General features: G+C 38.8%; 1 protein-coding gene across 1 annotated transcript in view; it reads right to left on the minus strand.

Annotated features, from left to right (window-relative positions):
- MSH3 (mutS homolog 3) overlaps positions 1-16468 on the minus strand; it is a 139091-nt gene that overhangs the window by 25131 nt on the left and 97492 nt on the right. Inside the window, exons 19-20 of the mRNA XM_059694214.1 lie at positions 9731-9842; positions 2637-2794 (exon numbers count right to left, since the gene is read on the minus strand). Coding sequence (XP_059550197.1) covers positions 2637-2794; positions 9731-9842 — 270 coding nt within the window. The remainder of the gene's footprint in view (positions 1-2636; positions 2795-9730; positions 9843-16468) is intronic.

Genomic DNA, 16468 nt, shown 5'->3' on the forward strand with positions numbered 1-16468 from the left:
CACTCAATGCATTTTTATGAATGCATGAATTTAAACACAGTGTTGTAAATGTCCAATTAATAATACAAAACTAACCAATTTTAAAATAAAGTTTGGAGCCAGATTTTATGCATATAAAATGTTTGTTAATGTTTTTTGTTTTTTTCTCCATGGGGCACAAAAAGGATTTGAAATGATAATAGAATAACAATATATTATAGTGGAAGAATTACAATGAATGTGAAACTAGGATTACAAACCATACAGTAGATTCTTAAATTTAAGACAGCAAATTTAGCATGAGCTTTTAAAATGCTAATTTTCGGATCTCACACTGGAGATTCCAATCTAATGGGTCTGTGATAGGTCTTAGAAAGTAGCATTATACAAGCATCTCTGATTCTTATGCAGCTGTTCTAAGAATCATGCCGGAGACATATTCCTGTGTAAGAAGAGAAGGGAACAACTAACACAAATTTGCTTCTACACCTGAGCCTTGAATTTAGCTCCTGCCTTCTTGGCAGTCAAGACAAAAAGGAATTAAAGATGAAACAACCGCTGGTGATAACAGGAGGCCTGGCAGTTTGTCAGGGAAGCCAGGAGCCACTTTAAATCTCTGTAAACAGGCACAGCCTGCCCATGCAGAGAAAACTTCCTTAGCATTAACAAAGTGATTTATGTGATGGCACTGCCTATAAAAGGTATTAAAATAAGCGAAATAAAAACATCCTTATGAGAAATTTTGGAGAAAATAAAGAAACATCATCAAATAGGTATATCTTACTCTAATTTAATTTTAAAACATCAGGACAAATTTACACATGGCTGGTGGGATTCTAAATTGGCCCAGCCTCTTTGAAGAACAAGCAAGATGCACATTTTTTACACTTCACAGTCCTGTGCCTGGATAAAACCTAGATTCAGAAAACTCGTTTATGTGCACTAGGAGATGTTTGTAACACTGCTTGTACTTGCAACTAATTTGAATCATGTTAAATATCAATCAAGAAAAATAAATTATGGTATATGTATATAATGGAATATCACCATTAGAGAGAAAATTGAGTGGACGAGAATTTTATGTATCCATATAGGTGAATTTCACAAATACAATATTGTGGGGTGGGGAAAGTCACTTGCAGAAGAATACATAGTGTGATATGGTACATATAAAATTTAAAAACGTATCAAATAATTATATGCGTTGTTTCAAAAAATATACCTACATAGTAAAAATATAGAGACATTCATGGGATGAAAACCAGAGTCAAGAAGGGCAGTTACTTGGGATGGGGTAGAGGGGGACAGGATTAGGGAGGCTCAAGGGTTCAGTTTTATTGGCAATACTTTATTTCTTTAGTAGGGTGGAGTCTTTAAATTTCTCATGTTGAGTTAATTTACAAATATGTGGAGATCAAAATAACCTCTGTTTGGTGATATGGCATCAAACAAATTTTAGGTTGCTTTGCTTTGTTCCCTCTCAGATAAAAAACCAAGCTTTAAAGTATTTTAATGGCTACTCAAGTATGTCAATATTAGCATGCAATATATTCTGATGTGATTCCACAGTCAAATATTAAATAAATATGAAGCTGGGCAGTAAATCAAAAACTCTATATGCATAGCTTACTTACACTATCAACTATATTCACTTTTTTCTCAAAATGTAAGAAGTATAAATAATACTTTAAGAACTAATAAATCTAATGTCTAACTACTATGCTGTACACCTGAAACTGATATAGTATTGAATGGCAACTGTGATTGAAAAAAGTTTTCTTTTAATAATAATGGTGTGATGTTTGAAGTGACAGATTACTAGAATTAGTGGGGTGATGACATTGTAAAGGATAAAAATGTCAAATCACTATGTTGTGCCAAATGCCGAGCATGCATTCGGCAAAAGATTGCTCTGTGGTATTTAAATATTCACCAATGAATTATCACAGAGGGAAAGAGGACCTCTTTGTCCTCAACCCAATCTGTGCTACTGTACCTGAAACTAGTACAACTAATATAATATTGTATACCAACTATACTTAAATTGAAAAATTTGAAAAGCAAAAAACACAAATCTAAATTTATAAATCTGTATAAATAGATTAAACTATGAATTCTAGTTAGTAAGACCAAGCTATTTCACCCATATTCCTAAATAAAGGCATGAAATTTAGGTTTTTATATTGAGGGTTAAGACCTAGTTAATTGCAGATAATGTTCTTAGAGTAAAAAGAATATGAGAAATTATCTTGTGCCAGTGCCCTATTCAGTCTGTTCTCAGTTCCCACCTACAAAACAGGGAGAATACATAGTCTCCAGACTGTGCTCTCCAGAGCCCGGCAGCCAAGTCTCCAAGCCTTCCACCTCCGCTACAGGCAGCACAGGTCTGCTTTTATCTGTTTAAATAATAATCTGCTACATAAGATTTTCTTTAAAGTAAGAATTCAGTAACTAAAAGAAAACTTGAAAACTATTGGACAAAATGGTCCTACATCTTTCCTAGTATTAATATTCATGATGAAATTATTTCTTTATGCTCCTAATTTCTAAATATTTTAAGAGCATCTCTGTCCATTAAATATGTACAAAAAAAATCATGTGACCATGTGGGCTTGATTTATTTCAGAAACACATTCAAATAGAAGTAATGCTTTTACCTCGTGTAAATGCCATCCACAATTCCAATGGTCGCTTCCTCTGCAGGAACATAGGAGCCAATCTGAGCCATGATAGTAATCAGTGCAACTTGTTTTATGTAGGAGCTCTTTCCACCCATGTTTGGTCCAGTAATTATCATTACTCTCTCTGAGTCCCCCTAGAAAATCAAAAAGTAATTTCACTATTGTACCAGAGGGGCTCTTATGTAATATTTACAATTGGTTCCATAACGAGCATGCATTCCGCAAAAGATTGCTCTGTGGTATTTAAATATTCACCAATGAAGTATCACAGAGGGAAAGAGGACCTCTTTGTCCTCAACCCAATCTGTGCTACTACAGAAAAGTGAATTCTTAGCATCACACACAGTTGTTTCTAGGCATTAAAAAATAATAATAAGTAGAAGAAGCAATCTGAACTGGATAACTACTATGACTTTCTCATGAAATATTCATTAATCTGTTGATATGTGTGCTTTTTATATTGCTTACATTTAAAATCTAAGAAGTTTTATTTGTCTATCTTAAAACTACAGGTATTATATGTCTAATTACCCAAGGCCCTAATTTGGATTGGCATAGCTAAATATTTTGAAATTTTAAATAAAATGAATTGATTTTTTTAATTGGCAAAAATGATACAATAAATAAAAAATATGGCCCTAGCTGGTTTGGCTCATGGGATAGAGCAGTGGTCAGCAAACCGCGGCTCGGGAGCCACATGCGGCTCTTTGGCCCCATGGCATGGGCCACGAAGTTTCAATCGCACTGTACGTGCGCTCCCGCACGTGGTATTTTGTGGAAGAGCCACACTCAAGGGGCCAGTTTGCCGACCACTGGGATAGAGCATTAGCCTGTGGACTGAGGGGTCCCAGGTTCAATTCCGGTCAAGGGCATGTGCCTGGTTGTGGGCTTGATCCCCAGGAGAGGGTGTGCTGGAGGCAGCCGATCAATGATTCTCTCTCATCATTGATGTTTCTCTCTCTCTCTCCCCTCTCCCTTCCTCTGTGAAATAAATAAAAAATATTTTTAAAAGAAAAAAAAAATATGGATAATCCTGTATCTATTAAAGAAAGTAAATCTGTAATTAAAAGCCTTTCCACACACCACAAGTAAAACTCCAAACCTAGATAACTTCCCCACTGAATTCTTGCAAACATATAAGAAATAGCACCAATCTTACAAAAACTCTTGTAGAGAATAGAACAAGAAGGAACTCTTCCCAAATCATTTCAAAAGGCCAACATATCTTGATACCAAAACCTGACAAATACACTACTGCCGGGGTCCTGCCCCAGTGGGTCCAGGGGTCCCCAAAGGTGTGGACGGAGTCGGAGAAGAAGGAAGGACACGGAGACAGTGTTCAGTTGATCAGCAGCCTAGCCAGGATCTCTAGCCCGGATCTCCAGAGAGGTTCTGCTTCGGATCTCCAGCAAGGTTCTGTAGCCATGTTCCCTCGCTAGGTTCTCCAGCCAGGTTCTGTCCAGGCTCTCCAGTCAGGTTCAGTGTCCAGGTTCCAGTCAGGTTCTCCTGTCAATCTCTGTAGTCAGGTTCAGTCCAGGATCCCTTGCCATGTTCTCCCGCTAGGCTCTGTCTCTAGGCTCCGAGGCCAGTCCCTCTCCAGGATCCTCCGGCATGCTCTCTCCAGCGAAGTTCTTCTGTCTCTAGGCTCCGTGTAGGTTCTGTCTTCTTGATTCTGTTCTAAGTTCTGAGTGTTTCTGTCTTGTTACAACTGTATTTATACCAGTTGATTCAATCCTATCAATCTCTATTACAAAGGTTAGGGCGTTTCTTATCTCCATTCCAGGGAGAAAAGATTATGTAGTTTAAGCATGATTGTTCGTAGTTAAAGGGATTAATTACCCGCCTGGCACTTAGTTGAGGGGTTTTATTCCCTCCCTAACTTCAGGGGAAAATCCCTACCTGGGGATTCAACCTTTCTCGGAGAGGTGACCTTGGTTAAAACACAGCGCCAAGAAGGTGAGCAAACATATTAAGAACCGTATGCCATATATGCCAGGTCCCTTGAAACAGCAAGGATGGACCGGCTCCCGGCACACTACAAGAAAGAAAAATTACAGGCCAATTTTTTACATAAATATATATGTAAAACGTCTTAATAAAATATCAATAAGCCAGTTCAAGGATATCAATCATTTAGAGTTTTGAAGAATACAAGGTTGGTTTAATACTCAATAGCCAATCAATAATTTACCACATTAATAAAGAAGAGAAATTATATGACAATCTCCAATGACGAGAAAGCATTTGATAAAATTCCATATCCATTCATTTAAAAAAAATGCAAGAAAAGGAAATAAAAGGCATAAGGATTGAAAAGAAAATAATGAAACTGCCATTATTCCTACATGTTATGATGTGTTCCCAGAACATCTAAAGAAATCTATAAAAATTATTAGAATCAATAAATGAATTTAACAAGATCCTTTGGTATAAAAATTCAGTATTCAAAAGTCAACTTTATTTCTACATTTTAGCTACAATTGAAAAATTTTTAATGTTAACTATATAACTTACCACAATAGCAAAAGAAATCAACTACCTAGAAATAAGTCTAACAAAGTGAACAAGACCTCTATACAGAAAACTACAAAACATCATTGAAAGAAATTAAAGAAGACCTAATCAAATGAAGGAATATACCATATTCAGAGACTAGACAGCTCAGTAATGCAATGTTACAATAATTTTGTGTAATTCTGGCATATAGACATACAAATAGACCAGAGAAATAGAAGAGAGTCCAGAAACAGATTGACATGTATCCAGTTTGTAAATTTATGACAAAGGTGACCCTGCAACACAGTGGAGAAAGGATGGTATTTCCAATAATTGGCGTTAGGTCAAAAGGATATCCATACAGAAAAATAAAGAATCTTGATCTCATAATTTACATCCTAACCAAAAGTCAATTCCAGGTGGATTATAGGTTTGAAAGACAAGTGGAAAAAATGAGGTGACCAGACAATAACATATGACATTGGGGTAGACAAAAATTTCTTAAACAGATCATAAATTACGATTAACTATAAAGGAAAAGATTGAAAAATTAGAGTGCATTAAAATTAAGAACTATTATTCATCAAATGATGCCTTTAAGAGAATGAAAAGCTGCATGTCAGAAGATACATGTATTATACATTTAAACCTACTTTCAGTGAAACTATTCCATCAGTGTTATGACTGAGAGGGCTTTTCAACAGCCTCTTTACCTTCTGTACAATCTGCCTCAGCAACAGATCTAGAATGGAAACTCCCTGTGCGTACACCAGGGGCACTCTGAGCCCCATAACTCTAGCTCAGATCCCTCTCCTGGTTATTATACCCACCTCTGCCTTAGGATGTCCACCTAATGTCCCACAAGTCCTTAAAGTCACAGTTCCTTTCTGTTTGGTTCTTTGCTATATTCCTAACCAGGAAACCTAATATAGCAGGTCAAAAATAATGTTAATTTGTTTATTGCCAATTAGATATCATCTACTGGAATCTGTTGTCAATTTTTCTACTGGGCAATCTTTTAGTTCTCTCATAGTCTTTTAAAGTATTCTATTAGTGCTAATTTAATTGGGTATATCTCCTACTAGATTAGGGACATATATCTCTTTCTTCTTTGTAAGCCTGACAATCAAAAACAATACTGACACAAAATAAAGTGTCAAAATCCATAAGAACAAAATATTCATAAAATAATGCTAACAAAAACTCATAAAAAATGCAAGATTGTGAAATGTGGGAGAAAAAGTATTCTTAAAACCAGGAGAGGAAAAGAGGGCAGAAAGTTGGCTTATTTAGAAGCACTATAACAGGTTAATGTAATACAAAATCCAGAAAAGTGTACTTATAATTACATGGAAAAGAAACCATGCTTAAAATTACATGATTATCAAAAGCAACAATGCCATTTGACTTTCAGAAAATTATTTTCAGGGTATATCTTATAATAGACATCTTAAAAATATTTTAAATTGAGTTTTAACTCAACATAGTAAGTTCTTTTTAACACTATCCCTTTATACCCTGAAAAATAGAATGCACTTCACCATAGCAACAGTTCTATATCAACTCCTACTCAAGTTAGAAAAAGCGTATGTAAAAGAATCGAATATTCTGGAATATTCTGAGATTCGTGCTGGAATACATCAGTGCATTTATTTTGTAAAAATTTAAATATAAGAGTTAAATGTTTCTTTAAAACATTCTTGTAATTAGGCGCAAAGCTATTTTAGTTTCTCAAATCTGGCTTTATTAAATAGTATAAATACATTATTTAAAAGAAAAAGGAAAAAATGAAAAAGGTAAAAAGAGAATAAAATCAACATCAAAGATAAAAGCTTGTGATCACACTGGCTGGTGTGTTAGGGGATGGGAACAGAGACAGGAAATGATGTTTAAGTGATTTATAAGTAAAATATAAACTAAGGTACTAAATGCTATAACCATATATTTTCTCAAGAAAAGCTATACCCTACTGGTATTATGGGAACTGAAAATTCTTATGTGCACATAAACTTCCTTTAAAAGATAATAAAAGCATTAGTACTTATTAACTTAGTTTGATAAATTAAGTAATTTACAAATTCCCTAATGAGAATGAACAAGTTTATAGACATGGGGGATTGGGTAATATACTACCAAAAGTCTTTATATGATATAAAAATGTAACATTAAATTAAAAGTAATTCAAAGCATTTCCTTCCACTTACCACCCTGTGGCTAGCCAAATTCACCGGGCGCACATCTTTGTCATCCTTGCTCACAGCCCAAGATGGCTGTTATATTCCCAAGCCCCCCTTATGTTCTCGGCTTCCTCCCTCTAATTTCCAGCTGCTCCTCTACATTTAAATTCTTCCGCCGTCCTCTGAAAAATTCCCAAATACTTCTACGTTTCTAACCTGATGTCAACATTTCCTTCATAACACTAGCTTAAACTGAAACCTGGCTGTTACTCCCCTGCAATTCTCTCATGTGGAGGCTGAGCTGTTTGCCACATTCTACCTCAAGTATCTCAGGGTTCAGAGGTTCTCCCATATCTGCTTCTTTAGGGCTTTACCATCTGTACTTGTCCTTAGTGCAGACATCTACAAACTGCCAGGTCACCAGTCTCCACCCCTTGATCTATGGTTATCTTGGATGATGTCAACATTCACATGGATGACCTTTCCCAAACTCTTCCCCTGATCTCACCTCCATGGCCATACCTAGGACCTTGCCATCACCCAGAAGAACATGATCTCTGAAATCTGAAAGCCTCCCATCTCATTCTCTGATAAGACCTCTCTCACCTAACTAAATCTACATATTAAGTCTTTGATCTCATCGCCAGATTAATTTTACTCTAAGTTGACAAAGACTCTCTCCTTGACCAAACTCTAGTCAGGCCTCAGATCTGTCTTATAAAAACTGCACCTGCCGAAACCAGTTTGGTTCAGTGGATGGAGCGTCGGCTTGCGGACTGAAGGGTCCCGGGTTCGATTCCGGTCAAGGGCATGTACCTGGGTTGCAGGCACATCCCCAGTGGGAAATGTGCAGGAGGCAGCTGATCGATGCTTCTCTCTCATCGATGTTTCTGACTCTCTATCTCTCTCCCTTCCTCTCTGTAAAAAATCAATAAAATATATTTTAAAAAAAAAAACTGCACCAGCTCTGTAAAAATCATTTCCATTACCCTCCTCACATAAGAGACCAAAACGAACAGCTCAAGGTCACATCTTTAGGATGATTCCATCTCCCCTTAAAGTGCCTGCCTGAGAAAACAGCACAGTCAGTAGATTTACTGTTTGTTCCAGCCAAAACCTGGTGATAGGCAGAAGCACCCCCGAGTCCTCTCTTACTTCAGAAAGCTTGCAATTATAAATCCTTTCTCTGCCCCTTTGAGATATAAATCTTCCACCAAGAGCGAGTTCTCAAGAACCTGAGGATCATCTCTTTGAAATATAAACATTTCCTCCCCAGGCCCTGTAGCACCAGTTGTCAGTTAGTAAACCCAGACAGGTTTCACATTAACCAACCCCCTTTCCTGCTTTTCCACGTCCCTAAATCTGCTCATCACCCTCCCACCCTCACACCATCCCCCCTCCTTGTTCTCTTATTGTACCGTTAAAATGCCCAGTCACTCTGCAAATACAGAAAATGAGTTCAGTTCCTGCTGGACTCTTTACTCTATTCCAATATTACTGAACAAAACTACCCTTATGACTTTAATTAGCATATGGCTTTCTCTCTCTCTCTCTCTCTCTCTCTCTCTCTCTCTCTCTCTCTCTCCCCCCCCCCCCCCCCGCTCTCTCTCTCCTTCCCTCCCTCCCTCTTCCTCTCCCTCTCTCTCTCTCCCCCACTAGTTCACTTTTCCCCCCAGCTTCAATCATTCTCTGGCTAGTACAGTAGTCCCCCCTGATCCATCGTTTCACTTTCCAGGGTTTCAATTACCCCAGATCAACCAAGGTCCAAAAATATTAAATGGAAAATTCCCCAAATAAACAATTTGTAAGTTCTAAATTGTGTGCCAGTCTGAGTATGGTGAAACTCTTACCATCCTGCTCCATCCTGTTCTGGATGTGAATCATCCCAAACTAAATTGTAACAGCCTGTCTTCCCAACTAGAACACAAGCTCTCTGAGGACAGGAGTATCTCTGCCTTGCTTACCACTCTCTATCCTAATACTTGCTTTACTACCAGGGCTAAAAAGGCACTCAGTAAGTACATGTTAAAGGAATAGATATTTAGGATCATTAATGTTCTGTAAGACAACGCTAGCCCAGATGACAAAAATTCTCATCACTGAAATCAGCCAAAGCATCTGTGATTTTCTCACAGAATATGTGAATACAGTGGAACCCCAGACAAGGCATATAACACAACACACTAACAGAATTTGCAAAACCATGGTGTGATCCCACTCCCATCAGCACTTGTGTGCATTTATAAATATAAAAAGAGCACCAATTTCATATTTTAGCTATCGCCAAAAATTAGTACATTTAAAGCCAAAATTAAAACTTGGGTAAATTTTTATTTGGTATTTAAAAGTTCCATGTTATCAACCTTTTACTTATTTGGGGCATAATGTAGAACTTACTGACAAATTTGTACTGTTGGGAACATACTGATCCTGTTCTCCCAGCAACACGTCAATCACAGGGTGCCGGCCATTTTTTATGATGATTTTCCTTTCTTCTAGCAGAGTTGGTCTGTAAAAAGAAGCCTGTTTTAATTTACTAGGCATAGGAAATAGCCTTTAAAAATTCTCTGTAAGATAACGTGGAAAATTTCTGTGGTCAGTCTTTCAGACAACAAAACCTTAAACAAGGACTTTAGGAACATATGTCCAGAATAAGTCTTTGAGTATAAAAATTAAATTTTTAACTATCATATAAGAATTGGGAAGACAATTGTTATAATAATAGTTCCCTAAAGTACAAACTTTAGCAGTCTTGCAATGGCTCCACTAAAAGATTCTTTTATATTTTATATTTCTGTTATCCTCTTAGATATTTTCATTAATTAAAAATTAAATTTCAAATTACTGCTACTTAAATCATTTTCAATAATAAGCATCAACACTAATAAAAGAGAAAAATGGTAATTGGCGTACGAGCTACCCTTTTCATTGGCTAATCAGGGCTATATGCAAATTAACTGCCAACTGAGATGGCAGTTAACTGCCAACAAGATGGCGGTTAATTTGCATATGTAGGCACAATGCAGGGAGGCCAAAGGGAAAGCAGGAAGAAGCCCCCTGCCACTGACAGTGATCGGAAACCCAGGGGGGAGCTAAGAGCTGGGGGGCAGGGCAAAGGCGGCCCTGGGGCCGCCTTTGCCCTGCCCCCCAGCCATGATCAGAGAATCAGGTGCCTTTTCCGACCTGGCCAGTGATAGCAGGAAGTAGGGGTGGAGCCAGCGATGGGAGCTGGGCACGGTCAAAGCTGGCAGTCCCGGGAGCTAGGGGTCCCTTGCCTGGGCCTAAAGCGAAGCCCACGATCGTGGGGCCGCTGCAGCTGCGGGTCCCCGCTGCCCGGGCCGGACGCCTAGGCCAGAGGCATCAGGCCTGGGCAAGGGGCCGATCCTGCGATTGGAGGGTGATAGGGGTCAACGCCTGAGGGCTCCCAGTATGTGAGAGGGGGCAGGCTGGGCTGAGGGACACTCCCCCCCCACACACACCCAGTGCACGGGGATCAGCGGAGCCGTGAGGCCTCCCGGCACCGGCATCAGTATGACAGGAGGCAGTGCCCAAACCCCCTGAACCCCCTGATCGCCCTGCGGCTCTGTGTGCGACAGGGGGCGGGCCACAACCTCCCTATCCGCCCTGCTCTGTTCGGGACAGGGGAAGGTGCCCCAACCCCCTGATCAGCTCTGCTCTGTACCTGATAGGGGGGAGCTGCCCAACCCCCTGATCGCTCTGCGGCTCTGTGTGTGACAGGGTGCAGTGCCCCAACCCCCTGATCGGCCCTGCTCTGTGTGTGACAGGGTGTGGTGCCCCAACCCTCTCCCCCCCCCGCCCCACCCCAACAGGTCCTGCTCTGTGTGTGACGGGGTAGAGCCATAACCTCCCCTTCGGCCCTGCCCTGAGTGTGAGAGTGGCGGCGCCCCAACCCCTCTGATGGGCTCTGCTCTGTGAGTGACAGGGGCCAGCGCCCCAACCCCCTGATTGGCCCTGCTCTGTGCGTGACAGGGGGTTTTACCGCAACCTCCCCATCGACCCTGCCTTGAGTGTGACAGGGGGCGGTGCCCCAATCCCCCAATCGGCCCTACCCTGAGCGTGACTGAGGGTGGCATCGCAACCTCCTGATCCTCCCTGCTCTGTGCATGACATGGGGCGGTGCCCCAACTCCCCAATCGGCCCTGCTCTGAGCCCGACCAGGGGCTGCACCTAGGGATTGGGCCTGCCCTCTGCCACCCGGGAGCAGGCCTAAGCCAGCAGGTCGTTATCTCCCGAGGGGTCCCAGACTGGGAGAGGGCACAGGCCGGGCTGAGGGACCCCCCCTCCCTCCCCGAGTGCACAAATTTTTGTGCACCGGGCCTCTAGTAATAAATAAAATCATTTCTAGATTTAGATATTACATTAATGTTGGGACTTGGGGACAGAATGCCTTAAATTTTACATATTCTATTTATTTTATTATTATTTTTTTAAATATATTTTATTGATTTTTTACAGAGAGGAAGGGAGAGAGATAGAGAGTTAGAAACATCGATGAGAGAGAAGCATCGATCAGCCGCCTCCTGCACATCTCCTACTGGGGATGTGCCCACAACCCAGGTACATGCCCTTGACCGGAATCGAACCCGGGACCCTTCAGTCCGCAAGCCGACGCTCTATCCACTGAGCCAAACCGGTTTTGGCATACATATTCTATTTAATTAAAACATCTTTCTATGGTCTTTGGTGTCCTTTGGTACATTTTTTGATACAAAAACACTTTTTTTTTGCTTTGCTGGTCTTGTTTAATAAGCTTTAAATTTTTTTTTAATCTATAGCTTTATCTATTTATCAGGTCTCAGCATTCTTTGGAAGCTGCTGCACAGATGAGTGAGCTGTTCTCTGTTACTGAATATTTAGACTGTTCAGATTTTTCCGTTTTAAGCAACACTGCAATGAACACCCTAACCTGTGTCCATGTGCCTATGCCCACATGTTTCTCTAAGCTAAAGGAAATTCCTGAAGAGGAATTTCTAAGTCAGAGGGTATGCTTTTGTGTGTGTGTGTGTGTGTGTGTGTGTGCGCGTGCGCGCGTGTGTGTAGATAAGAATAGCAACATCAATTTCCTTCCCACCAACAGGATATGAAAGTTGACTTGTTTGTTTATAGCTTCACCTAAAGTTGGTGTTATCAATTTCTAATTTGTAATAATGTGGTAGTGAACTGTGCTATCTCATTGTTTTCATTTGCCCTCATTGACTACCAAGGCTGAACATCTTTTCATCAATTTCTTAGCCATTTGTTGGTCATTTTCATCATAATACCCTGTCAATGATCTCCTTAAGTTCTTTGACACAGAACTTTCACATATAAGTACATTTCTGAACTTAATCATAACAACAAGAAATACTACTTTCTTAAATACTTAAATTCTTCTTCCATTGGGAAGAGACATTTGTAATTATAGGAAAAGGACAGTTTCTGAATTTTAGAGCGCAGTCTAAAAATAGAACTTTTATCTAGATGGGTTGTGAATTTACTGTGAAAGAAAAAAATGAAACCATCTGTAGATGATATCAGTTTTAAAATAAAATCTTAGGTGCTCTGCCAAGTGAAATCAATATGTCATATTCATGACACTGACATGATTTCCCTCGAAGGTTCTCACTTAGAATAAAAATTTGAGTGATTTGCTCTGCTGTAAATCTACACTGACTTATTCTGTTGCTATCAAAATTACATAATGACAAAACACTTCCTGACAGAGTAAGAAGCAAATGATAATTCACAGAGCTGAGCGGATACACTAGGAAAGGACAGTTTCAGCAAAAAAGGTATGAAAATTATACTAATGAAATCTATGGCATGGAGGAAGAACTGAGGAAATCTGGAAAGAATGCAATATTAAACTTGAATAAAATTCTTTTTACTTTATTTTATATTTTTAAAATTGCATCTGTCTCTTTTAACCACCCCAGAGAAACAGACATGATCTACATTAGTAAAACAGAATACAAATTGAATAGAAAGGCCTAGAATGAGATCTTGTGCCTGAAGTAGATAAACTGTCAATGAAAAAGAAAAGCTGCAATTAATGAAATCGAATAATCCATTTGAATTAACTGCAATAGCGCAAATGCACTAAAATATTTTTTAAAAATGGAAATCTACAAAGTATAAACTTCAGATACTTAAGTTCTAGCTTAAAATACATCTTAGGTAAGAGTTTCCTATTCCAGGCCTATTTACACTCAATTATATGGCTGCTAGAACTGTGAAACAGTCAGTGATCTATGAGTCACCAGGAAGTGCAGTATTCTGAAAGTTCTTAAGAATGTGTCAAATTCTGCTGATAGGTTATGTAAGACCTAAGGATTTGCCATGGAATTTGGCAACTTGGAAATCATGAAAAACCTCATGTGTCTGTTAGGGTTCAAACAGAACAGAAAGAAACATATGTTAGGCAGAGGAGACATATCTTAAGGCACCTGGTAACTAACAAGACAGCAAGGAATTACCAGGCCCAGATGTGGGGTAGGATAGAGGCTCAGGGAGGGTACCTGCTGACTTCTGAGGGAGAAGCTGAGGCTGAGCACTGTGGACACCTCTGCTCTGGACTGGGACACCCAGGGGCTACACAGCAGGCACAGGAGTGCATCTGAAGTAGGAGGTGCAGTCTATGAAATGTTTGAATCGTCTCAAACTCAGCTGTGGATTAGGTGATGCCAGATTGTTACACTAGTAAGTGTCTTGAGATGCCTAATAAAAGCAAAGGTGACTCTTTCCGAAGAAATATATCATCAACTTATTTCTATAAGTGATTTTGCAAATACAATACCAAAGAGTAATCAAAACAATCAGTCATTCAATGAAATTATTCAATGAAAATGAGCAGAAGCAAAAGACAACAGAAACAGACTCACAAGGATTCCAGATATCTAAATTATCAGACACAGACTTTGAGATAACTATGCTTATTGTGTTAGAAAAGACAAAAGATTGAGAACTGACAGAGAACTAAAATTAATTTTTAAAATAAAAAATTATTATGGGAATGGAAAATACAACCCTTACGTTCAGATATTTTTATTAAACATAAAAATTTTTTTTACTATACTTAATTCTTTCTAATTTTTGAATAATTAAACACCTTTTGATAATAATAGTTATTATTTACTAAGTGCTTATCATTTGCCTGGTCCTGCTTAGAAGTTTCATACATCTTTATCTCATTTAATCTACACAACATCTCCAAGACACAGGCATTATTTTGTCAATGCAGAAGCTGACAAATCAGAGAGGTTAAGTAACTTGCTTAAGGTCAGATGTTAAATAACCAAGCTAGTATTCAAAACCCCATGCCTGTCTGATCCAAAACCTACACTCTGAAGGACTTGCCTCAAATAGAGATTCAAATTTCCCTTAGCTAATCAAGGGGTCTCTTGATATATCTACTGGAAGATGTCAAAAGAAGAAGGGGAAGCATCAAACAGAAAAATCCGGGACCAAATAGTAGATACTCTAAAAATGTCTGTTAATTTTCTGATGAGTCTAGGAATTAATCACATAGTTGTACAGTGATGTAATAAGATCTATTTTTACTCCTCAGTTAGAGTTTCTGCTAAAACTATATCTCTATAAAGAATTTCTACAACTTTAAGATTTATCCCATTTACTAATTCCTAACTTTACTTCTCACGCCTTTATATGGATATATAAAACTTAAATAAGAGTACATGCCTAGCCCTAACCGGTTTGGCTCAGCGGATAGAGCGTCGGCCTGCGGACTGAAGGGTCCCAGGTTCGATTCCAGTCAGGGGCATGTACCTTGGTTGCAGGCACATCCCCAGTGGGGTGTGTGCAGGAGGCAGCTGATCGATGTTTCTCTCTCATCAATGTTTCTGACTCTCTGTCTCTCTCCCTTCCTCTCTGTAAAAAATCAATAAAATATATATATTTAAAAAAAAAAAAAAAAGAGTACATGCCTAATTAGTGACAGAGGGTAGACTAGAACCAGGCCTACGGACAACAAAGCTAGATTCTGATTACTATATCACATTGAAAATTACATTTATGTGTAATAAATAATATGTATGTTTAGGTGTACATGTAAATATACACACACACACATATAGATATAAAATTTTCAATTTGGTGTCCTGTAGCAAACCACATACATTCCTTCTTTTCCCTCTACCTACAGCAGCAGCAGCAGCAAACAGCAAAAAGGCACTTGAAGAAGCATAAGAAGGCATAAGTCAGGCACAAGTATTTTCCATGGGAAGAGCTTTATCTGAACACACACTAAGTGCACAGGCTATAGCCAGTCCTCTGCTTAATTCATAAACAGAGTTCCACTAGGAAAAATCTGCCTCACAAACCTTTGCAACAAGAAAGGACTCCTACTAACACTGCAATACCTAAGAAAGCAAGCAATGAAGGCAGACTCTTACTCTTTCAGAACTAGATTCAGCTAGAGTAAATTTATGTATCTCATTCTTATACATGATTAATAGACTATAACTTTTCCCCATATACTGCACTGCAAAGTTTCAGTTCTAAAATGCCTATAGTTAACTGATTATGCAAATCTTTTTTGTTTGGCTCCTCTGGTGTGACAAGAAATTAGGCAAAAATGCAAATGCAAACATCCTATTTTAAACAAAACTATTGTGCCTGACACTGTAGGTACACTCCACATATAAACAGTCAGCAAAACACAATGAAACAAAACAGCAAACTGAGTACATTCCGAATCTATAAATGGCATAGCCAACTCCTTCAACTTTCCTCCCACAAATAAATAAATGCTTTACATTTTATAAAAATATATTTTTGACATCCACTATGGATACTATGCTAGATGTAGAGGACATTTAAATGTGAAAAAAATATATTTGATACAAACTAGAGAGGAAACCAAGATATGAAGGAAGTATGGGCAGCAAAACATACCTACTAATGTTCAGTGTGCCACAAGCACTGATAGACAATATTTCCTCTGTTTTCTTTTTAGTCCTCACAATAAGCCAGCAAGTTAAACAGTCGCTGTTTCTTAGATGAAAAAACTGAGGCTTTGAGCTACAAAGCCACTGAATATTTGTGTCCCCCTCCCATATTCACATATTGAAACCTAACGTCTAATGTGATGGTATTAGGAGGTGATTAGGTCCTAAG

This window comes from Myotis daubentonii, chromosome 4 (assembly GCF_963259705.1).
Source record: "Myotis daubentonii chromosome 4, mMyoDau2.1, whole genome shotgun sequence".
NCBI lineage: Eukaryota > Metazoa > Chordata > Mammalia > Chiroptera > Vespertilionidae > Myotis > Myotis daubentonii.